Here is a 24,751-nt window from a genome sequence, read left to right as displayed (position 1 = left end):
CGCTGTTGAGAAAGTCAAGAAGCTAAAGCTTCCATCCAAGTAAATATTTGTTATTCTTTCAGTGATATGACAAGTCATGTGTCAAGTGCCGTATGCCCTGTGTCAAGCAATGAATCTTCTGCAAACAGATTAATATGGTTTGCATACAGGTTATAATTCACAGAAAAGTTGTACTGCAAATCCTAAAAATGTGGCAATAGCGTGGGAATAACTTCTTAATGATGCTAATTGGCGTTTTGTGATGCATTGGGGGGCGGAGTTTCCCAATGGCTCTTGCCATGGCCCACCCCTAGTACCACCCCTAGGACTGCCCCTGGTCAATATAAATGTACTATCTACAATATATGTCATACACTGTAATATCACCTCTACTTTGGTTGTGTGGGACACTCTGTCTGGCTTGGTCAGATTTCTGTTTAGCTCAGGCCTTCCTTATAGGGTCTGAAAACAGCTCTAATCTGAGGCATAGTGGTGAAAGTACGGATGTAACACATGACAGGATTCTCGTCTCACAGCACAATCGGCAATGCTTACTGTATACATGTAATGCATTATTTTTATTTTACAGATATGAACTCTCCAGTGGTTACAAACCAGCCCCTATGGACCTTAGTCACATTAAACTTACCTCAACTCAGGAGGCTATGGTGGACAAGCTGGCGGAAAACGCCCACAATGTTTGGGCCAGGGACCGAATTCGACAGGGCTGGACATACGGCATTCAACAGGCATGTTGTGGGTTCTCTGTTACAGCAGAAGGTGCTGTTTCCATGTAGCTGGATATTTTTGTATGTGGATATTTTTTTCTCCTGGTTGTATTGGTTTTGCATTGGTTTTGGCCTTCCATTTCCACGTAGCAGATATTTAAAATCCAGGTATAAAAAGCAGGAGAAAAAAATATCCTGTTTAGGGGGCTGAAATGCATTGGTTACAATGGAGAATTTTTTTTAATCCACATGTTGCGTTTACACCTCAACAGGGAAAAAAAACTACCCTGCTAAAAAAATATCCTGGAAACGGCACCTAAAAAATCTCAAATACAGTACACATTAACATATGGGGTGGAAATCTGATTATTGGGAAATCCTTCGATCTGTTCTAGGATGTAAAAAGCAAGAGGAACCCACGACTTGTTCCGTATGCGCTGCTTGATGAACGGACCAAAAAATCCAACAAGGACAGTTTACGAGAGGCAGTTCGTACACTACTTGGCTATGGCTACAGCCTTGAGGCCCCGGATCAAGACCATGGTGAGTCTATATAATTAACAAGCTTTTCATAATCCACAAACACTTGTCACAAGCCGGATGTATACAAATTTCAAGTATGTTATTTAACCCCAAAGAACAGGCGAAAACGGCTAAATCTTCTTTTCAAATGACATAACTAAAAGACAGACCTGCTGAATGGCTGATAATAATATTTTTGCCTGGCGAGTTGGCCAGAGCCCTGCTCTGTTTACGATCACCGCAACAGGGCACAAACCCTGGCCCACCAATCACGACGCAAGGTTTATTATTTCTTCACTCTGAGTATTTGGGCGGCCTTGAATTAGCCTGGGAAATCCCATACTGCTTTGCACATTGACCTGATGTTGGAAAATGGTTTATAGTCTTGCATTATAATATCTTAGACGTGTGAAATGAAATGTCCACACACACTCACTCTGTATGACTGCGGTCCACTTTCTTGTATTTCTTTTTATAAGTGCGTAGTACAACCATATATGTATGCATAAAGAGACTTACGTATTGCAAAAACTGAAATGTGCTGTATATTATTTGTCACAATGCTTTGTTCCCCATTCCCAGCCTCCAGAGCCGACTTAAGCAACATGTCAGCCGAGAGGTTTCGCATCTTCCGTGCTGAGAAGACGTACAGCGTGAATGCGGGGAAGTGGTACTTTGAATTTGAAGTGGTGAGCGGTGGGGAGATGCGGGTAGGATGGGCTCGACCAGCCTGCCAGCCTGACCAGGAGTTGGGCTCTGATGAACACGCATTTGTCTTCGATGGTTACAAGGTAGGGACTTGGTGGGACAAAAAGTACGGTAGAATTTTCCAGTTTTTAAAAAATTAAGACCACTGCAAAATTATCAGGTACAAGCTCACATATCCTCAGTATATTATACCTGGGGGCAGCCGTGGCCTAATGGTTAAGGAGATGACCTTCAGATCAGAGGGTTGCAGGTTTGAATTCCTTGCCTGGCTCTTGCCCGACCTGTAGTTCCGCACAGCTAGGGGGCTCCAGAGCACACACACGGAGGTCTGGTAGGAACCAGGCTATTGAATTCCACCCTCCCACTCCCTAACTCCATGGCTGGGGTGCCCTTGAGCAATTCACTTAAGCAATGCACCTAGCAACATAAAGCCCCAGGGACTGTAACCAATACCCTGTAAATAACTGTCAGTGTAATGTAATATATATATTGTCACATTTTCTCAGTACATTGTCATGTTTCCTCCATGCACTGTTAGGCTCAGCGGTGGAACCAGGGGAATGAACATTTTGGGCGCGGCTGGCAAGCAGGAGACGTGGTCGGGTGCATGGTGGACATGACGGAGCACACAATGATCTTCACACTGAATGGGGAGGTGCTGCTGGATGACTCTGGCTCAGAACTCGCTTTTAAAGATTTCGAAATTTGCGAAGGTCAGCATAACTCTCCATCTTATATACGGATTGAATGTTTTGAAAATGGCAGCATTTTATTGCTATTCACAAAATACCAGGTGTCTCAACTTTCAACTTTTTTTTGGAATCCTAGTATTTTCCGCATTGGCCTGAATGAAATATATAAACGCGTATGTACACTCACCGGCCACTCCATTAGGAACACCTCTCTAATGCTGAGTTGGACCCCCTTTTGCCTTCAGCTGCCTGAACTGCCTACAACAAAACTCGGGTAGGCTGTGGCATTGCAACAAAGATAAATTGGTACTAATTGGTCCAAATTGTGCTAAGAAAATGTCCTTATGCCATTATATCCCCATTCTGAAATGTTGATGTAAAGCAGGGTTGACGCATGTTTTCATGCTGTTGACGCCAAATTCGGACCATTCTACCTGAGTGTTGCAGTAGATATCAAGACTCATCAGACCAGGCAACAATTTTCTGATCATCTAGTGCCGTTTATGGTGATCCTGTGTAAATTGTTGCCTCATTTTCGTGTTCTTAGCTGACAGGAGTGGCACCAAATGTGGTTTTCTGCAGCTATAGCCCATTTGCCTCAAGATTTGATGTGCTATGTAATCAGGGATTCTCTTATGCATACCTCGGTTGTAATGAGTGGTTTTTTTTTTTAACTTAATGTTGCCTTTGTATCAACTCAAACCAGTATGGCTATTCTCCTCTGACCTCTGCCATCAACAAGCCATTTTTGCCCACAGAATCGCTGCTCACTGCATTTTTTTTCTTTTTCGTACCATTCTTTGTAAACCCGAGAGATGGTTGTGCGTGAATATCTCAGTAGATCAGCCATTTCTGACATTCTCAAATCAGGCCCCTTGGCACCCACAGCCATGCCATGTTAAAAGTCATTTAAATAACCTTTCTTCCACATTATAATGCTCGGTTTGAACTCTATCAGATCATCTCGGCCATGTCTACATGCACAAATGCATCGAGTTGCCACCATGTGATTGGCTGATCAGAAATTTGCCTCAATGAACAGTTGTAACAGGTGTTCCTAATGTAGTGGCCGGTGAGTGTACATTACAATATACCGTATACAGTGTTCTGTTATAAGAGGTGTTCATAGAAATGAAACTGAGATACTTGTATAAGCACACAGGTGGCTGGAAGCTCAAGCAGTCTTCAGCGTGTTCATTGGACTTTGTTGGGTGCGCTTGGATATCGGGGATCAGTTCATGTTGAGAGAAGAGTTCATCCAGGCACTCCAAAATAAGGTGTCCAAACGGGAAGTTACATTAAAAAGCCTTTGATGGTACTGGGCTGGGGTTACATTAAAAAGCCGACATCACCAGGTTTCGACCTCACCAGGTCTTCATCAGGGCTAGGTTCACCATTGAAAAGAAAGGCCTCCCTTAAATAGTGACATCACCACATGTGACCCATTACACACTACACACATTTGCGCACACCATAGAAAATAAAGAGGAAAAAAAAGAAAAAAATAGCCTGGGGTGATAAGTGATGCCACAGAAAAAGTAGTAGACCAGAATAGGGGTGGGCGGTATGGCCAAAAATGTATACCTCGGTATAATTTTAGCCACGGTATATATCACGGTATATATCACAGTATTTTTTTGTGTAAAATTGAAGCATTCCGTCGCAAAATGTACAAAAGACCTTTTTTTAACTTTTGCATTTGCATTTTTTAAACATTTGCCGTTTTGGAATGTGTGTGAATTCTTGATATTGAAATCTTTTGAAAACAAACAAAAACTATGTAAAATGCATTTTGCAATGCAATGCAATGCAATGCAATAGGCTACAACACAATTTCACCAAGTCTAGAAGGGGTTAAACTAGAGAAGGGAGGGGTGTCAAACTGAACATGGATTTTATCCAATAAATCGTTCATTTGACCTTTTTTTCTATTTCTGGAGTTGCTGGGGGTAATTTGGAAATGTGTGCTTGCAGCTGTGATTATGACAAGCCTAATGGTTCAGCTGTTATTGTTAAATAAAAAAAAAACGAACTTTCACATGAGGCAGCTAGCGATGCATTGTAGAACTAATGCATTTAAATGGCAGCTATCACTGCAGCAGCGGTTAGCGTGCTAACGTTAGCGAAATCGCTAAGTCACATTTTAAACAGTGAACAGTCATCCAAGTTACTAACACCCAGCCAGATATCGTGAATGATATTATCTCACCTGGACACAGTAACATACAGTAAGGCTGGCGCAAATGTAAAGCAACCAGTGGCACATAGATTTACACAGATTAGCACATTTCTGTTGCCAGACACCAGCATTGACATGAATGACTTGGGCTATTAGCTTGCTAACTTGCTTTTCACACACCACTGTAGGCCTACATTAAATTGTGGAGACCAGAATCGAAATCACATACAGTTTAAAACAATAGCTCACTACACTAACTATACATTTTACACTTAAAGCTTAAATGAAATTGTGCTTCTGTTTTCTACAACCACATCTTTTGCTACTACAAGAGGCAGTCGGTGGATGTTCAAAACGTTGTCTATTACTGCCATCTGCAGGACGCAATGCGCTATGGCGGTAGAGCGGTATGGACAAAATCCATACCTTGGGGGAAAAAATACCTCACACGATAGTATACCGTCCATACCGCGCACCCCTAGACCAGAAGTACAATTAAGCATCACAAAAAAACATGTATAATCAATATCCTCATTTAGACCAGGATAGCGCATGGCATCCAGTTGGTGTATCCAAAAAGTCTCCCTCTGATTAAGTCTTTTTAGCCTGTCCCCACCCCTCGGAAGATACGTGAGATACGTGTATGTTCTATTGAAATGTGAAAGGATTTCTAAACAGCATTTTGACATAAATAGTTTTGCTATGTGAAGCAAAATGTTGGTCTTCAAGGACCTGTATCCCCCAAATGATGAGCCTGCAAAAGGGGGGACGTCTTAAATTCTGGATCTCTTGAGCCAATACAGTTTTGGTGGGTGTTTTTTTTCCTGCGAATGACTCTGCAAACTGTATATTTGCAGCAATAGTTCTTTCATTCTGTGGTAGAAATGATATATTGTATACAGTATAGCATTTGTATCAGTTATAGAAAGTGAAAATATCAGTCCGTTTTTTTCAGATATCAACTCTGTGTTTGTATTTTCATCTCCCCCCCCCTGTAGGTTTCATCCCTGTGTGTAGCCTGGGTGTGTGTCAGATCGGTCGCATGAACTTTGGCAAGGACGTGAGCACACTGAAGTACTTCACCATATGTGGCCTACAGGAAGGCTATGAGCCTTTTGCCGTCAACATGAACCGTGACGTAACCATGTGGCTCAGCAAGAGACTGCCTCAGTTCATACCGGTCCCTTCAAATCATGAGCACGTTGAGGTGGGTTGTAACCAATGTGTGAAAGTGATGTCAAAATGACGTAGCAGTACCTGTTTTGATTTTGGCTTCCTATCCTATGCGACTTGCACCCATCTATCTACGACATTCATGATATTCAAACCAATAACAAGCCAAGTGCTAACCATACTCGTTTTAACTGCAAAATCAAGACCTACACCTTCAATTTAAATTCAGGTTTCACTCATTCATGTCTGTGTGTGTGTGTGTGTGTGCGTGCATGCGTGTGTGCGTGCATGCGTGCGTGCGCGCGTCATTCTTTTCTAATGTCCGTGTTTGCATGTTTGCCATTAACAGGTGACAAGAATTGATGGCACAGTTGAGACCTCGCCATGTCTTAAGGTGACCCAGAGGTCCTTTGGCTCCCAGAACAGCAGCAGTGACATCGTCTTCTATCGCCTCAGCATGCCAGTCGAGTGTGCAGAGGTATTCTCCAAGACCTCCGGCAGGAAGAAAGACCTGGATGACCTTGAGACCGAATCAGATTTCGAGGTGTTGATGAAGAGCTCCAATGGGAAGGACAGCGATGAATTTAACAACCACAAGGACTACAGCCAGGAAAAGCAATCCAAGTTCAAGCCAAGGTTAATAAAAAAAACAATCAAACAAACAAACAAAAAACTTTTCTGTACATGTGCACATGTGGTACATTTGTACCGTATTGTAGACATTGCAAATTCTCTTTCTCTGTGAGATCCTCAAATGTAATTTTTATTTTAATTGTATTGTCTGTCAGATTTATGCTGAAAAGAACAAAGCCAGAATTCAACACCAGTCAGTCATCAGCACGTCTGCCAGAGGAGCTGCTGGCTGACGAAAGGGACGACTCTGGCTACGGCATGCAGACCTCAACGGTGAGACCGCCAGTGCTCTTATGTTGATTAAAATGCCTGTTTCTCAGACATTATTATGGAAATGACCATGTTGTGCAGTCAACAATTACACACAACACTCATGTAATTAAAATATGTAGGACTTCCATGTACTTTGATAATTGAAATATGTGTTCTCCTTTGAAAGCGGCCATTTTGTGTAATCAACAACGACATACAACATTCATGCTATGAATCATCCACCTGTTAACATAATGAGACAATGCCACCAGGCCTGGACTGGGAGAACAAAATGGCCCGGGCATTTTTGGCCCAGACCGGCCCCTCATAATCAGCGGAGCACATGCGATTACTTATTGACCAAGCGGCCTATGCGAAAAGGCGCAATATTCATGCATGAATCTCTCTTTCAGCTACCAGAAAACACCAGGAAATGTGTGCTGACTATATCAACTATTTATTTAAAATGAATCTTAGGTTGGGCAGTGGTTTAGAAATGCAATAGATGACCACACTCACAGCAAAAGTAATCTAGGCCTACTCTACTTCTCTCTAACTCAACCTCATCCTGGCCTGGTTTGACTAGATGAGAAGAGGGAGATAGATTATTTATCACAATGTATGCAGCACTTGCAAAATATTCAAATTAATATAGTATTCAGTGTATTGTTTGTCTAGTAATTTATACAAATAAGATGTGTCACAAGTCTTATTTTCTCTTGCTGACCCATGGGCACCAGAGGAGGTGCGACAGGCAGCAATGCCCAGCAGGTATTAACAGCTACCTGTACAATCCTGAGTGTATAGCCTACTCATAAATTGACCTAGATTAATGTTAAATTGAGGGTTTCTTCTAACAGGTGCATTAGAAGAGGGGTTCATTTCCTTTTATCAAAATGCATCTCTCATTGCATAAGGAAGCTACTTTAATTGCTTGAATGATGAAAGAAAATCATGAACTGCCTATCACCACAATGCTTTAGTGTGTCAAATATGTTAACATACTGAAGTTTCAAAATGAGCAGTGCTGAAAGTGGTAGGCTACATAAAATAGTCTACAGATAAAACTGTATAAAATGCTTATTCAAAAGAAATTCTTCAATCGTTTATCATTTCTAATTGTCCTGGATAAAATAACAGCTGAGAGAGATAGAGAGAGAGATGCTAGGTCTTTACCTACAGAATATGGTTTGATTGTGCTCCAAGAATTTTAAAAAAAAATCCGTTGGGAAACCTTTTCCACACGCGAGACGCAACAACCGTTACACGACATATGGACATTTTCACTGCGTGGTAAATGTGATTACGCAAACGATCGCTGAATATTTAGTGAGAGTAGGCATGAGTTTGACAGTCTTCGAAACGCATTTGGTACACGGAATGCTTTAGAACAACACCACTGGTGTTCCATTTAATGCTATAGGCCTACATTTGGCACACTGCCGTGGCTACTATATTGTTCATATTATTCACGTCAGTGGTTTGGTGTATGGAATGTTTGTCTTCTCAAATGTCCGTGAGTCGTGCGACCGGTTCAAAGCACTCAAGCACACTTACAGGTATAGTGGTGGGAATTAATGGCCTATTTAATATTAATGTTTAACGCTTAAAGTGAGATTTTGGGGAGAGGCATGGAGTATCCTAAAGTTTGAAAGACTTGACTCATACCTGTCAGGGCTCGTAGAGGCTACTACTGCCGCTTCACCTGCTGTCTCCTAGCGTGCTCCTTCACTTCCAACATGCAGAAGTTGTTGTCCCTCTCCTGCTGCTACAACACTACATGCGTGAACACATTATCTTGCCTCTGCTGCAAGTTTTTTTTATCCCTTTTCCGCAAGCTTTTCCACACCACCTTTTAGTCTCTCCATCGCTTGTGTCTCAAATTTGCGTGCGTAATTCAGGGTAGGGGTGGGGCCGCGCCGCAATGAATAGTTAAGTCCGAATCAGATGCAACAATGGGATACCCCCTCCCTCCATCCCCTTTATGTGTGGGCTGATCACATTGGAGGAGGGCCAAGGGCCATCAGCACGAACTTGTGGTCCGCCGGTGAATTTTTTTTAAAAACATTAATAACAATTATTTTTAAAAACCGACATCACCGGCCCTCTAGGGGCGTCGGCCCACCGGGATTTTGCCCGGTTTGCCAGATTGCCAGTCCACCCCTGAATGCCACCGACTGAATCAAGTGTGTGTGTGTGTGTGTGTGTGTGTGTGTGTGTGTGTGTGTGTGTGTGCGCGTGCGCGTGCCTGCCTGCGTGCGTGCGTGCGTACGTGCGTACGTGCGTGCATGTGTGCGTTCATGTGTGCGTTCATGTGTGCGTATGTGTGTGTTTTTCTTTCTTTCTTTCTTTCTTTCTTTCTTTCTTTCTTTCTTTCTTTCCAGTATTATTACTCTGTCAGGATCTTTCCTGGCCAGGAGCCATCCAGTGTGTGGGTAGGCTGGGTGACGTCTGATTTCCACCAGTATGAGGCTGCTTTTCAGCAGGATAAGGTTCGAACTGTTACCGTCACTCTGGGAGACGAAAGAGGCAAGGTCCACGAGAGGTCAGTCGACATGCTCTGAGCGCACATTGTCTGTGGTTTAATGCATAATATTACTAGCCAGGCCGTGCCCTCCTAGAGACGCAACACCTTCAGTGTTGCTTCTCGTCAGGTCAGGAACAATACAGATAACGTTTCTGAGCTCCTGAAAAATTGATAACTCATCCCACTTTGTCGGGAAGCAAACAACCAGTAGCAAACCAAGGGAGGTGGGTCAAGCATGATGTTTGGGAAATGTTCATTGTTTTGTTCTTGGTCAGACGAATCCTTGAAGAGATTTGAAAGTCAATGATAATCAGGCTATAATATTACTCTATATGATACAGTAACATTACTGAATGTACCCTAACATACATTCTGTGCACACCTATGCAGTCACTTTTGGATAGTCCACCTAATTATCTGTATGTGCCTCCATGACAGCATCAAACGCAGTAATTGCTACATGATCTGGGGAGGCGAGAGCACCAGCCCTAGTCAAGGACGCAACAACAACGGCCTTGAGATCGGCTGCCTGGTGGACTGTAACAGTGGTGTCCTTACCTTCACCAGCAACGGCAAAGAGCTCACCACCATCTATCAGGCAACTCAGACCTTTTTCTGTTATTATTGTACTGTCTGCTGGTAATATTGCATGTCAGTTTTGTGCTAATGCCTATACAATCTGTTATTGAGAGACTGGTGAGTACTGGCAAGCACAGCTTCCACAATAGCATTTCATATACATGGGTTCTCAACTTTTGTTTTCCCCTGGTTGCGCGACGCTGGCTGCGCACAACTCAACCTCTGATTGTTGGAAACGGCTGTTGGTCAAAAAATTAGCTCACGAGGTTGGCTGCCAGTGTCTTGCCCCTCTTCACAACACCATGTTTATAAACAAAAAAAAACATGTATAGTTTGAGACCCAAGTGTTGAAAAGCTCCTCTCTTATATTTGCTTTTGTATTAATGCTTTTGGTTAATGTTTCTGTCAATGCTTTGGCTTTGAACAGGTGGAACCCAGCACCAAACTGTTTCCTGCAGTGTTTGCACAGGCTACTAGTCCTAACGTCTTTCAATTCGAGTTGGGGAGCATTAAGGTAAAATGTTTTTTTCTACTTTGTTATCCTCATCTCATCTCATAGGTTAAATATATAGCATTAATTTCCATTATCACACCCCTCCTGACTATTTTATTATTGCTACTTTAGTTCTACTACTACTGATAAAACGGAAAATTACAGAAGTTGAAATCTATGGTATTGTCTATGAATATTGAGAGGTAACAATAAAGATTAGGCTTAAAGTAACATTTTTTGGTTGTTTTGGTTGTTTTTACTTACCTGTTCAGGCAGGCATCTACAATGAAATTTAATTTAATGTCTTCAATGTCAAAGTTGCATGCTGATTCATTGATCTGTGCACTAATCAATGGCTTGGAAACGCTGTACTTAGTGTATGTTTGTGTTTTTTTCCCCAGAATGTGATGCCCCTGTCCGCTGGACTATTTAAAAGTGAACGTGAGAATGCCATGCCTCAGTGTCCGCCCCGGCTGCACGTGCAGTACCTCTCTCCCGTGCTGTGGAGTCGAGTGCCAAATCGCTTCCTGAAGGTGGACGTGGCACGTGTCAGCGAGCGCTTGGGCTGGCAGGTGCACTGCCACGAGCCGCTGCAGTTTATGTCTCTCCACATCCCCGAGGAGAACAGGTACGAGGCCACTTCAAAGTGGGAAACGACCCAGGAATTGTCTTGATAGAAGGGCCTTTTTGTTCTCTTTTTTAAATGTTGCCCTACAAAGTATCTCCAAATGAAATGAGCTGGTGCATTTTGAGTCTCCCCTTTACTGTGCAGATACACAGCGTCGCCTGTGATTTACCACATTTGAGTGAAATTAGGTTTCCAAAGTGATATAAAGTAAAGGGTGCCAATGACACTGTAAACTGTACCTTTTTACATTGTTTTCCTCGTATAGTTTATTTTTAATGTTGTCATTTTGCTATTTCGTATCAACCACGAGCTATCTATAGGAAAAGCATGGTTGACCTTATTGTTTGTTGTCTGGAAATATTTCCCATTATGTACTTAAATTTCAAGGGTGCCAATACCGCTAGTGGGGCTGTATCAGCCTTTTAATTTGCCTTCAGAGCTGTTAGACTAATTGAACCAATTAAACACTGAAAAGATGTGGTGCAGTGTAGTAGTGAATTAATATATTGTAATTTTCAGTATAATACATTTTGAACAGAATGCATGCACTTTTCATTCACATTGTGTCTCCTTTAGGAATTGAGGGACCTACAGTAAGAATATTCTTTTTTGAAAAACAATGTAGGGGCTTTTATGCCTTTATTTGACAGGACAGTCGAAGATGGTGACAGGAAGCGAGAGGGACAGAGAGACGGGGTGGGATCGGGAAATGACCCCGACCGGACCCGAACCGGGGTCCCCGTGGGCTTGCAAGCCCAAATGTGGGGGGCTTAGCGCGCAGTAAGAATATTCTGGTTCAGATTCAAATTGTAAATACGACTGGAATAAGTGATGATTGAAGTATTAGTTCACTAGTTCGCCCTTTGACTGCTTTGTGTACAGTAAAGCATGTTTGGCATAGTAGGTGGCCTTGGTCCCAGGATGCTTTAAGTGGAGATCATGTGGGATGAGGTCAGCTTGCTAAACTCCTGTGTGTATAGAGTAGTGTTTCTCAACGGGGGCTCTACAGCCCCCCAGGGGGCGTTGGGGATCCCTAGGGTGGGCGTCGAGCATGATACAGCTGAGAGGGGGTGATGCGTAGTTGGCATTGTTCAAGGTTGCGTTGGGGTGCTTATGATGAGGACCAGGGGGCTCTTATTGAAAAAAGGTTGAGAACCACTGGTATAGAGGGATGGTAGAGTGGGACCACTAGTGAAATGGAGGAGTAAAGGGTGGAAGAAGGACAGTTTGAGAAGCCTTCATGTATGACAGGGGACTGAGAAGGGAGGGAGAAGCCAAGACAGCTGCCAATACTGTATGTCCTCAGACTCCTTCTGAACTATCTTTTAAAAACATTGTTGTTTTTTTCTCATTCACTTAGGTCAGTAGACATACTGGAGCTCACTGAGCAGAGTGACTTGCTACAGTTCCACTACCATGCCCTGCGCCTGTACTCGGCCGTGTGTGCTCTTGGTAACAACCGGGTGGCACATGCCCTGTGCAGCCATGTGGACGAGTCCCAGCTACTGTACGCCATCCAGAACAAGCACATGCCTGGCCTCTTACGGGCCGGCTACTACGACCTGCTCATCGACATCCACCTCAGTACGTACGCCACGGCGCGACTCATGATGAACAGCGAGTACATCGTGCCCATGACGGAAGAGACCAAAAGCATAACCCTTTTCCCCGACGAGCAGAAAAAGCACGGACTGCCAGGCATAGGGTTGAGCACGTCGCTTCGGCCACGCATGCGTTTCTCCTCCCCAAGCTTTGTCGGTCCGGAAAAGAGCCTCAATGTCGAATGCTTCCAGTACAGCCCAGAGTTTCCTCTGGAGATTCTGAAGACCAAGACCATGGAAATGCTGACTGAGGCCGTGTGCGAAGGGAGCCTTCACGTGCGCGACCCCGTCGGCGGCAGCACGGAGCTGCTGTTTGTGCCTCTGATCAAACTCTTCTACACACTGCTCATCATGGGGGTTTTCCACAACGGTGACCTACGGATCATTTTGCAACTCATCGAGCCGAGCGTCTTTTCCAAGGACGACAAGGCTGCCCCAGCTACCGGTCACTCTGGGGAGGGTACGACGACTACTGAGAAAAAAGAAACGCTACGGAAAGAAGGCGGGGCGCTTGAGGAAGGACAACGGGTGCCCAAGGAGGGCCTGCTCCAGATGAAGCTACCTGAGCCAGTTAAACTCCAGGTAAGGGGGGCAGTATAGGTAGTCGCACACATAGTTTTGAGATGAGTGTCTGTGACACAGAGGGGAGGCTTTTGGATCAGGGAGTGGCTTGGATGGTCAAAAGTGCTCCATATGTAGTATTGACACCATCTGTAATCCTACCGGTATTTATTTCAATAGACCTGCAATCTTTTAGGCTTTGCCATGGTCACATGCACATCCATAGCTCATGCATGCAACCTGAAAGGAAGATGTAGTAATCTAAAAGGATGATATTTTTTTCTGTAAAGACCAAAAACACAGATGAGGGACACATTGTAAGTGTTCAATTTCAGATGTGACTTGTTTGTAAACATCTGCCTTGCATTGAACATGCTGCCGATTCTCTAATGTTATTGGTTCTTCTGATTCTCATCAACTCATCCATCCATCCATCCATCCATCCATCCATCCATCCATCCATCCATCCATCCATCCATCCATCCATCCATCCATCCATCCATCCATCCATCCATCCATCCATACGTTCTCTCTCTCCCCTCTATCAGATGTGCCATCTGCTGCAGTACCTGTGTGACTGTCAGGTACGCCACCGGATCGAGGCGGTCGTGGCTTTCTCCGATGACTTTGTGGCCAACCTCCAGGACAACCAGCGCTTCCGCTACAATGAAGTCATGCAAGCTCTCAACATGTCTGCTGCTCTCACGGCGCGAAAGACCAAAGAATTCCGCTCGCCTCCTCAGGAGCAAGTGTGCATCAAATACTTTAATTTAATTAATTCTTATCTATATAATGATCAAAGTCCCAGTGTGTAATTTTTGTTTATTTTCAAAAATGTATGCTGGCCCGTTCACAATTCTGATATTTTCATAAATACTTATTACTATTCTATGGAATTTTTGAATACCAGAATTTTTTAAATAATTGTTGAGAGAAGGTTGACCTTGCCTTTCCGCAGATAAACATGCTGTTGAGCTTCAAAGATGACAAGCAGGAGTGTCCCAGCCCAGATGAGATCAGGGGGCAGTTGGCGGACTTCCACCAAGACCTGATGACTCACTGTGGTATGTACACATCTGCTGCATGACTGTATTTACACATTTTCACAATCAAAATGTCCACTCTTAAAGAGAACATTTATTACTCAAGACAATCCAGAAAATGTACCTGATGTGTTACCAAAACTGACGCACAATTTCTTTTTTCCTTCTATTCTTTTAGATCATGTGTATGTTAAATGTTTTTCATGTCAAAGATGTGTCTTAAACTTCAGATTTTATAAGAAGTATATAAAACATTGTGTGTGTGACTGGCATCACATCATCATACAAAAGGACAATAAAATGACTGATAAAGTGGAAATAATTGGTTAAAACTGTTTTAAAACTGCATAATTATGATGCCATCACTCTATTGTTCGATTTGGAAACAGGTATTGAGCTGGATGATGATAAACTAGGTGACGTGGATGGAGACTTCACGATACGAGGGCGACTCATGTTCCTAGTAGAAAAAGTAAATAACTTGAAAAAGAAGCTGGCTGATCTGCCAGAGACGAAAACGGTCAAAAAACCAAGTACGTAAAACTACCTGATTTTGTCAATGATTTTAATGTGTATTCTTTTGTATAGTTATTGGCAATCATAGCATTTTATGTACAGCTGTTATTTCAGAACTTAATTTAGTATATACAGTATATTACCGTAATGTGTTTACCTTATGCACAGAGATTGTTTTTGTCAGTGCTTATCTGCCAGTTTGTGTGTTGGTTGGTTCCATTGGTTTTTAGCTAAACAAATAAACATGAAAAAAATATCTTTGTTCTTTGACAACTTTGGAAAATACTGAAAAAGTAACATAGGAAACTCCTTTGATAAAAAAGGGGAATATTGGAGGAATACAAATTTAGTTTGAGCAATTCAAATATTTTAAGCGTTATTTCTCCACAGGCACTCTGCAGCAGCTCATATCAGAGACTATGGTGCGCTGGGCTCAGGAATGTGTCATTGAAGACCCAGAGCTGGTCAGAGCAATGTTTGTGCTCTTGCATCGTCAGTATGATGGTATTGGGGGACTGGTGCGTGCCTTGCCAAAGACGTACACCATCAACACCGTGTCTGTGGAGGACACCATCAACCTGCTGGCCTCTCTGGGCCAAATCCGCTCTCTGCTCAGTGTCCGGATGGGCCGCGAGGAAGAGAAACTCATGATTCGGGGCCTAGGGTAAGAATGATCACTCTGCCTACTGTACAGTGAAAGCACATTGCCAATACCTGCAGCTTACGTTCCTTTTTTAAATGATATCAACATTTATTGATACTTTAATAGCAAGATAAACTGTTAAGTGACACCCCACAAAAATTGGGATGGCTTCAAAAATGTTTAGCTCTTAGGCCGCAGACATGCTTGCTGCAGGATCCGTGTGCGCGTGCACTTTTTGTGCCGTGCCAATGTCAATTTTGCGCACAGTAGAGCGGCAGACACAATGTACACAGACACGTGTTGTAAGGTGCAATGTTGACAGAACCACAAGGGGCAGTCTTCCGAACTTCCATGTTTAGGTCGTGGCAGAGTCAAACAATAATAGAAAATATTAACGCGAGCCGCCTTAGCCATCTGCCCCCTACACATTACCTCCAATATCTTGTGTTGGGCCCTGATCGTTCGGAAGCAACTCGTTCTCACGCGATTATGTCTGTAATTTAAGCCTCACAGCAAGCATGTCCCCATACCAACCTTAGTTCATTTTCTCATGTCAATGATAAAAGAAACTTGACCTCTCTGGAGAAGGGTAGAGGGCTTTTTTCAACCATCCTGTTTCATTTTATCTTATATACCTGTATTAAGGGCCGTCACAACATCCAATGTGTATTGATGGCGATTTCTACATTTTGAGTTTTGCTCCATTTTGTGTTTTTGTTTTTCTGCAGAGATATAATGAATAACAAAGTGTTTTATCAGCATCCAAACCTCATGAGGGCTTTGGGGATGCATGAGACTGTGATGGAGGTCATGGTGAACGTATTAGGAGGCGGAGAATCAAAGGTAAGGAGTGGAGGTCAACAGTTAAGAACATACACTACATTTGCTAGAAAGCTGTCATTCTACTGTATGTCAGAGTTTTAGTTATATAGCGTAGGTTTGTTCTATGTTTCTTCTTCCTCTGTTTGTTTCTACATATACAAATATTTGATTCTCAAACAATGTTGGTTAGTTCCAAAAAGAAATGTATGACACAGAAATTCTGAAGTGTTCAACAAAAAGTGAATTATTTCCTATCTTATGCCAGGCATACACTGTGTGATTTTTGGCCTGATTTTGTCAGTGTTATTTTTCTTTCTAATTTCTATGTTTATTTCTTTTTCTTTCTGTGCAGGAAATCACGTTTCCTAAAATGGTGGCCAACTGCTGTCGATTTCTTTGCTACTTCTGTCGTATTAGTAGACAAAACCAAAAGGCCATGTTTGACCATCTGAGTTATTTGTTGGAGAACAGCAGTGTTGGACTTGGTAAGTTGTATGTTTCATGCGTATACTCTGTGTATTTTCTAGAGATGGTCATTTTCAGTGCCACTGTTTAATTCACAATGCATTTTTGTACGTGATTTGCATAAACCAGAGAAGATTAAAGTTTGCATTTCAGGCATTTTTGCTCTGTGCTCTTCACAAATGTTGCAAGCACCAATGTGCCAGTCTTGATATTCTCTGGTTCACAATACACAACTAAACCACAACAATCAGATCAGGGTACAGTTGACTTTAGCAAAAGGAGAGCGATTGAGCGGCTTGGAGAACATGCTACTGGCTTGGCGTCTTTGGCAGCCGTTTTTAATGGAACACACACCCAAAGAAGAATAAACATACAGTAGAGGTCATAGTGAAGCAAAGTGGTTACTCTTGTCTGAAGCTACGTTTATATGGTGGCGATCAAAACAGAAGACGTAAAAGAGACAAAATGAATGCCTGGTTGCCCCTGAAAATGCCAAATGCTACAACGACAATGAAATACAAAAGACTAAAGAGTAATATTAGGTATTTACTTTCAACTACACAGAGTAACCATGTACTTGTCAAAAAAGGTTGCTTTAAATCATTCGATGACTTGGAAAAAAAATCGTATTGAAATTTTGGGATTATTTCATAATGATTTGTTATAAGATATGGCTGTATTGAAACAGGCAAAATCTGAAACCCCCATGCATTTTCTAAAAAACTGAACAAATACTTTTTTACATTGATGATGGTGATCAATAGTTTTTCAACTGGCCTCAAAACGAACAAACACCTAAACAATTTAAAGATGTCAATTTCAGAATTGCTTCTCCTCATTGGTGACATTGATGTTGAAAGAAGTAAAAAAAAAAAATATATATATATGGTCAGAAATTGTCATTGAAAGGTGCCCTACTTTAGCTGAAAGAGGTGGCCCATTTTGCCCCAGTGTTTTCAGCTAAATGGGGCGATGAGGGTTTTCTTTTATGATAGTATTCTTGTCGTTTACTTGCCGACTGCCTTCACAATTGATATACATTAGTATTGCTAGCACTCTACTAGCAATTTAAAACATGAGTCATAGAAAAGGTGAACAGGATGACTGTGTGACTACAGTACAATAGAACACTCTTGCTTGACATTTTTTTCAAGGGTGGAGCTTGGTCATTGTGAACGTAAGGCTGAAATGAGAATCATCAGTAGTAAGTTGCTGTAAATACTCCCAACCTAATAATCCTCTGAGTGATGCAAATTCTGTTTCTGCAGGGTTTTTTTGGAAATTAGATTACACAGAAACTACAGGGTGTATTTTTTTTAGGAAATGTTTTTTAAAACTAACTTAGAATTGGTTAATTTTTAGGGGGACTGGCCACTTTCTGACTCCAATGTGTTTCTGAAATTGTATTCAGCATTGCTAGATGCGGCCTTTTTTGTGCTTCAGTCCTTGACCTCATTCATGAGTGTGTAACATCTATTTCAGCTTCTCCGTCTATGCGAGGTTCAACTCCTCTGGATGTGGCCGCAGCTTCAGTGATGGATAACAATGAGCTTGCTCTGGCCCTGAGGGAACCAGACCTGGAGAAAGTAAGTCTCACCTTCCAAAGCAGGAAAAACTCTTTATTTAGGCCAAACAGCACTGTATGTATCAAGGCTATTTTCAGGTTCTGCGGGACATAGGCTTATAAGGATGCTCACCTTGCCAGCAGCAAACAGCACGAGCATGATCGTCTTTTTCACAGTATTTAAGCATTAGCAGTCAGTGTGACCATATATTTGTAAACGCCTTTCTCCCATAGGTATATTATATTTATACATTTGATCAATCTGTATTCAAAGCTGCTTCATGCTCCACAAATTCACATATTGAAAATAGATCACTTCTTCTGAAGTGCAACATTTCAACCATTTCAATAGCATTTCAAATGCTGTTGTGAACCCTGTGCTTGATCCTCTGTAGTATAGAATTACTATCAATCCGGGCCGGTGATTGGTGGTTTCCATTTTCAGTCATCTTCTGAATTTAGTAATTTGATTTTAAATTCCTCAGTGTGACAAAGGAGCAATAGTTAAATGTTGTGACATAAGTAGCTGCCGAGGCGTGCATTTGACAGAATTAATGAATGCTCATAGAGTGGAGGGTAGTTATGCTCCACAAATTTGAGTATTTCCATCGAACATGCATCATGAAGGCTTATTCTGCTCATGGCCCACTTACGAGAATTTAGGAAACATTATTGGGACTGGGACATTTATTACATGCACAGGAATTGAAAATAGGCCATTGCATTTTCCCCTCAAAGGTGGCAATATCTTATGAACTTGGTTTTACAATAAAACATGCACTACACTGGCACATACTACTGTAAATGATCAGGAGTTATGGGCAATGGGGGTTACTGTATTACGTTGGTGGGTGTTTTACAGGATACTTCAGATACTTTGGTCTATTGTCATCAGGCTCTCATCTGTCATTGTCACAGCAGTGACACAGGGACTGAACTTTAATGTCAGATGAAGATATTTAGTTGTTTGTCTAACACACTAGAATGACATCACTTTACACAACATTAATGTTATCCAAGAACAGAGTCGGTAGGAGTACAGAAACCGCTACAACATCAAGCCAACTTGAAAACTGGTTCTAACCATGCACTACACTGCTCCAACGGGACTTCCAATGTTAAACACCATACCACGTAGCATTTTTGGCGAAACAGCCTGTTTGGCAACATCAAAACCCATATATAACAGGTGTCTGTCCTTCCATAGGTAGTGCAATATTTGGCTGGCTGTGGACTGCAAAGTTGCCTGATGCTGGTCTCCAAGGGCTACCCTGACATCGGCTGGAATCCTGTTGAAGGAGAACGTTACTTGGACTTCTTGCGGTTTGCTGTCTTCTGCAATGGTGATTTATATGGCTTACTTATTTGTATTTTTTTAAGAAACTTAAATATTCTCACAGTCTTGTGTTGACAAACACCCTTTGTTCACTTTACTGAAAAACAGTACTTTCCATATTATTTTAGTTTGATGATGACTCCATCAATATGCTAATCTGGTTTTTGCTATTTGGTGAAATTCTGATTAAGGATTAGTGTTTTTCTGGGGAAATTTCAAATTAAACGGACAAGCAAATAGTCGTAACATTATCTGAATACACAAATGCATGAATCTGATGATACAAAGTAGTATAACTGTGGAAAGTAGTGTCATGTGTTGGCTTGTCATCATTTACAGGAGAGAGTGTTGAGGAAAATGCAAACGTGGTTGTGAGGCTACTAATTCGACGACCAGAATGTTTTGGACCCGCCTTGCGAGGTGAGGGTGGAAATGGTCTACTGGCAGCCATGGAAGAGGCCATTAAGATATCAGATGACTCCGATGGACCCTCACCAATCGCTGAGGCCAGCAAAACATCGTACGTAAAGTCCCGCTACATTTTCTAATGTGCTGTCATAAATCTTTGTGTTCATGTCCGAGTCATTGCATAACACTTTGGTTTAGTGGGGATATATCTAAACTTTAAGTTCCAATTTTATTTATTTTATTTATTTATTTAACCTTTATTTAACCAGGAAAAATAAACCCGTTGAGATTAAGAACCTCTTTTACAAGGGTGTCCTGGCCAAGTGGCGGCTCAAGTTACAAAATTAAAATTACACAGTTGCATTAAAATAACAAATCAAGTAAAATAAAACGTCAATTGAAACAGTTACAGACAATAGACTCTGTCTCAAGTGATCTCATCTTGGAATTAAAATCGTTCAATGGAATTAGATCTGTTAGTTTCAAGTCCTTTTGCAGATTGTTCCATGAGGTAGGGGCTGAAAACACAAATGCCCTCTTCCCCAGTTCTGTGCGGAAGCAAGGGACAGAGAGTAACAAATGGCCTTTAGAGCGCAGACCATAAGACTCAATATTCCTCACTGTGATAAGGCTGCAGATGTAAGGTGGCAGTAGTCCGAGTATTGCCTTGTAAATAAATGTATACCAGTGAGTAAGTCTCCTGGTAGTCAGTGAAGACCATTTAACTCTGGCATAGAGTTCACAGTGATGAGTTTGGGCCCTACAGTTAGTGATAAACCTCAGGGCACCATGATACACAGAGTCAATCTTACTCAGACATTGGGATGAAGCATTCATGTACAGCAGGTCTGCATAGTCTAAAATGGATACAAATGTTGCAGAGACAAGGCGCTTCTTAACATGAAATACATATTTTACTACTGCAAAAGTCTGGTCATGGCCAATATAAGCTATCCAGTCCTTGTATAATTTTGGTTCAGTGGGGATGCATGAAAATGTTGTGCTCTGAATGCTTCACTGTACATTTTAATTAATTATTTGTATCTTGTCTATAGTGAATAGACTGCCCTAAGTTGTAGTTTAGATAAAGGTTTCCATTCCATTACATGTCATCTGCTCTCCTGCTACAGGACTGATGAGGTGGATGATGATGATGAGGAAGATGACACCATCCACATGGGCAACGCCATTATGACCTTTTACGCTGCACTTATTGATCTGCTGGGACGCTGTGCCCCTGAGATGCATGTAAGGATGAAGCTGTCCATTAAGATTTCTCATTCAGAGGTGCCTCTGCAATGTAGTTGCAATGGTTTTAAAATATTATAAAGATTCAAAAGAGCTTAGAGATGGAGATGGAAGATGTGAAAGATTTGTATAGTCTTGAAGTGTCCGTTTTCATGGTTTTATCATCTGAGGCAATTGGGGTACATTGAAACACAACAGGTGCACTAGTACTTACCATTAGTGTTGTAATTTTTTACAACTTGTTTTTACAATTTGTAAGAGTGCTTCTACTTCTACTCTATACAACTCTACTTAAGACTAACCACATTATATACCGTACTGAAGTGCTGTTCCTGATTCAAATCTGAGCTCATCTTTTCATCAGCTGATCCATGCTGGAAAGGGAGAGGCCATTCGGATCAGAGCGATTCTGCGGTCCCTAATCCCTATTGAGGATCTGGAGGGGGTCATCAGCATCCCGTTTCGTATGCCTACTTTGGCCAAAGGTGGGCGTCCCAGAATAAATCAGCGTCAATGATCAATGATTGACAGATCAGCAATATTCTGCTGTTTGGGTACCATTACATTACAGGTCATTACTTTGCAAACTAGTAGTTCAGGGATAATGGAATTCGTGTGCAGGCCCTCTGAGTCAATAAATAGATTTACAAAGTGATCCAAGTAGAGAAGTCAAACCCAGAAAAATATCCATTAAGTTAGTCAAGTGTTCTGTTTTGCCATCATTCTGAATGAAAAAGGGAAGAAGCTATTAAAAAATCAAGCTTTTTTAGTTGAAATATTGTCCACTCCACTGTGCCTTAAAATGTATATGCAGTGCTTATGTCTGAGCAGAGAGTTAGCTGGATGGAGTGGGTCTTTAATGATTCTCTCTGCTCTCCTCTGGCTGCGCTGTACATATATGGAGTCCGTAGAGGGAAGTGTTGTGCCTATAATCCTCTCTGCAGTCTTTATTATTCTGTGCAGAGACTTCCTTTCAGTCCAGCCTTACAAAGTACAGCTGGGATTTAGCTGCAGTTTTCAAAGGTTTGATGTCACTTGCAGGCCAAGAAATGTAATGGCTGTCAAGACGGCCCTCACCACCCCTGTCCCTTTAATGTGCAGAGGCTGTAGGGAAGGATGATATGTGGTCGCTATTTTTTAATCATTTCCGTCAGCAAAGAAGAGCTGGGTAGTGCTTAAAAAATGGAACAAAAATGTAGGAGGAAAGAGTTCTGTTGCGATATGATGTAAGCACCATTTTTTTACTTTATGCATTTTATTATTGAAAAAAGACTGTTCCAACGTCCTCTCATCTATGTGTGAATTCTTGCCATTCAAATATAACATTTAAACCTACATAACATGCATTTTGCAATACAATGCAATGCCCAATACAAAACTGTCAATTTCCCAAAATGTTCCAAAATGGATATACTGTATGTCAGGGGTCCCCAACCTTTCTAGGTCAGAGGGCTATCAAGGGCTACCCGAGGGCTACTGACAGATACCCGAGGGCTACTTTTGTTCAAAATCCTCTACTGATGTCTTGACCAAAATACACTAGATTGAATGATAAATTGCTTATAAATTATAAGGAAATATTCTTTATAGGCTATAAAGAAATAATCTCATATTTAAATTAAGAAAAGCATTAACTGTGACTAAAATCTTGTAGTCGTGACTGTTTATTGACATCCTTGGTGGGCACCTCAGAAACTCCTGGAGGGCTACATGGCGCCCACGGGTACCACGTTGGTGATGCCTGCTGTATGTCATTTTGCCACAAAGCTCTTCAAGGGTCAGTTGGGGCATTGGTCTTAACGTCCCACACACAGTCAACGAGCTTTGCTGATCATGCCAAGTGTTTTTTATTCAAGTTTATTCCTGTATTTGTATTTTGTTATTTATGAAGATAGTGCACCACTATTGAATCAACAAAGTCATTATTGTTTACGCTTTATGTCCAGATGGAACTGTGGTTGAGCCTGACATGTCAGCAGGGTTCTGCCCTGACCACAAGGCCGCCATGGTCCTCTTCCTGGATCGGGTCTACGGGATCGAGGACCAGAACTTCCTGCTGCACCTGCTGGAAGTGGGCTTTCTGCCGGACCTACGGGCAGCAGCTTCCTTAGACACGGTGGGTTCAGTCATGTGCCTTTCATGTGCTCTCAGAAGTAGATGTTATCCAGTCTCATCAACTCGTATGTACAAATTTTCAACGAATTGTCCAGTGGAAAATACCACAAGGGTGGCGTTTATGTGTGCTTCCCATATCGGCGACATACATACAGGCTAGTTGAAACGGGCAGCGTTTGTGAATTTCACAATTCTCCACCACCTCCATCCATGTTTATTATTCCTTTTGATTCCTTTGTCTTCCTCCACCTCCACAGCCGGCCCTGAGTGCCACAGACATGGCCCTGGCTTTGAACCGCTACCTGTGCACAGCTGTGTTGCCGTTGCTCACTAAGTGTGCGCCACTGTTTGCCGGGACAGAGCCCTTCGCCTCCCTCATCGACTCGCTCCTCCACACCGTCTACCGGCTGTCTAAGGGCTGCTGCCTCACCAAGGCCCAAAGGGACGCCATTGAGGAGTGTCTGCTGGCTGTGTGTGGGTGAGTCTTTTAACCGCTTGATTGATTGATTGATTGATTGATTGATTGATTGATTGATTGATTGATTGATTGATTGATTTAGGCTACCTCGGACAGTGTTTGCACCATAAACATAATAGTGGGCAGCCGTGGCTTAGTGGTTAGAGAGTTGGTCTTTCAATCTAGGGGTTGCCGGTTCGAGTCACCCCCTGACCTCTCCCTACATCTCCATCCATGGCTGAAGTGCCCTTGAGCAAGGAACCTAACCCCATATTGCTCCAGGGACTGTAACCAATACCCTGAAAAATAGTAGTTGTAAGTCGCTTTGGATAAAATAAAAGCGCCAGCTAAGTGTAATGGAATGTAATGTAATAATGTAATGTAAATAAACATCTACCGTGTTGTCAATCAACTCAAAAGACTCTCTCAAAGCTGAATCTTCATGGAAGTAAGAGTGTATTGGGTGTAATTATTCTTTCTTCTTAACTTTGTAGCCACACTGCAGAGAATTTGCTAGATTAAATGGAGTGTTGTCCTGCATAAAAATCATCGTCTTCTAGAAAGATGTAGACTTTTCCCTGCTCCTAGGTTTTTTACATCCGTTGACCCTGTTTTGACTTTCTTCTCTGTCCCATCTTCTCTGCATGTGTGTCTGTGTCTGGATCTGTGTTTGAAAAGCAAACTGAGGCCTTCCATGATGCAACATTTGCTCCGACGGCTTGTGTTTGATGTCCCCCTCCTGAATGAACACACTAAAATGCCTCTGAAGGTGAGAAATTATTAATATGTTGTTGTGTAAATTTTATTTTTTACTGTTGTTGTTGTTATTTTGAAGCACTTTGCAGTCAGCTGTTGTGTACTTATATTGAGACTCTGTAT

The 24,751-nt window shown here is 42.1% G+C and overlaps 1 protein-coding gene across 1 annotated transcript in view; it reads left to right on the top strand.

Moving 5' to 3' along the window:
* Nucleotides 1-24,751, top strand: part of ryr2a (ryanodine receptor 2a (cardiac)) — a 133,524-nt gene that overhangs the window by 43,740 nt on the left and 65,033 nt on the right. The window contains exons 25-51 of the mRNA XM_063221827.1: nucleotides 1-39; nucleotides 569-746; nucleotides 1,103-1,250; nucleotides 1,812-2,020; nucleotides 2,476-2,650; nucleotides 5,807-6,015; nucleotides 6,331-6,617; nucleotides 6,770-6,887; nucleotides 9,251-9,411; nucleotides 9,832-9,991; nucleotides 10,400-10,486; nucleotides 10,867-11,093; nucleotides 12,454-13,276; nucleotides 13,804-14,004; nucleotides 14,214-14,319; nucleotides 14,688-14,831; nucleotides 15,205-15,478; nucleotides 16,186-16,300; nucleotides 16,632-16,764; nucleotides 18,227-18,330; nucleotides 19,516-19,651; nucleotides 19,984-20,164; nucleotides 21,183-21,300; nucleotides 21,665-21,785; nucleotides 23,247-23,416; nucleotides 23,673-23,893; nucleotides 24,551-24,641. The exon at nucleotides 1-39 is cut by the window's left edge and continues 45 nt beyond it. Coding sequence (XP_063077897.1) covers nucleotides 1-39; nucleotides 569-746; nucleotides 1,103-1,250; nucleotides 1,812-2,020; nucleotides 2,476-2,650; nucleotides 5,807-6,015; nucleotides 6,331-6,617; nucleotides 6,770-6,887; nucleotides 9,251-9,411; nucleotides 9,832-9,991; nucleotides 10,400-10,486; nucleotides 10,867-11,093; nucleotides 12,454-13,276; nucleotides 13,804-14,004; nucleotides 14,214-14,319; nucleotides 14,688-14,831; nucleotides 15,205-15,478; nucleotides 16,186-16,300; nucleotides 16,632-16,764; nucleotides 18,227-18,330; nucleotides 19,516-19,651; nucleotides 19,984-20,164; nucleotides 21,183-21,300; nucleotides 21,665-21,785; nucleotides 23,247-23,416; nucleotides 23,673-23,893; nucleotides 24,551-24,641 — 4,936 coding nt within the window. The remainder of the gene's footprint in view (nucleotides 40-568; nucleotides 747-1,102; nucleotides 1,251-1,811; nucleotides 2,021-2,475; nucleotides 2,651-5,806; nucleotides 6,016-6,330; nucleotides 6,618-6,769; nucleotides 6,888-9,250; nucleotides 9,412-9,831; nucleotides 9,992-10,399; nucleotides 10,487-10,866; nucleotides 11,094-12,453; nucleotides 13,277-13,803; nucleotides 14,005-14,213; nucleotides 14,320-14,687; nucleotides 14,832-15,204; nucleotides 15,479-16,185; nucleotides 16,301-16,631; nucleotides 16,765-18,226; nucleotides 18,331-19,515; nucleotides 19,652-19,983; nucleotides 20,165-21,182; nucleotides 21,301-21,664; nucleotides 21,786-23,246; nucleotides 23,417-23,672; nucleotides 23,894-24,550; nucleotides 24,642-24,751) is intronic.

Source organism: Engraulis encrasicolus, chromosome 17 (genome assembly GCF_034702125.1).
Source record: "Engraulis encrasicolus isolate BLACKSEA-1 chromosome 17, IST_EnEncr_1.0, whole genome shotgun sequence".
NCBI classification, from domain to species: domain Eukaryota; kingdom Metazoa; phylum Chordata; class Actinopteri; order Clupeiformes; family Engraulidae; genus Engraulis; species Engraulis encrasicolus.
This window is presented reverse-complemented; position numbering and strand designations above follow the sequence as displayed.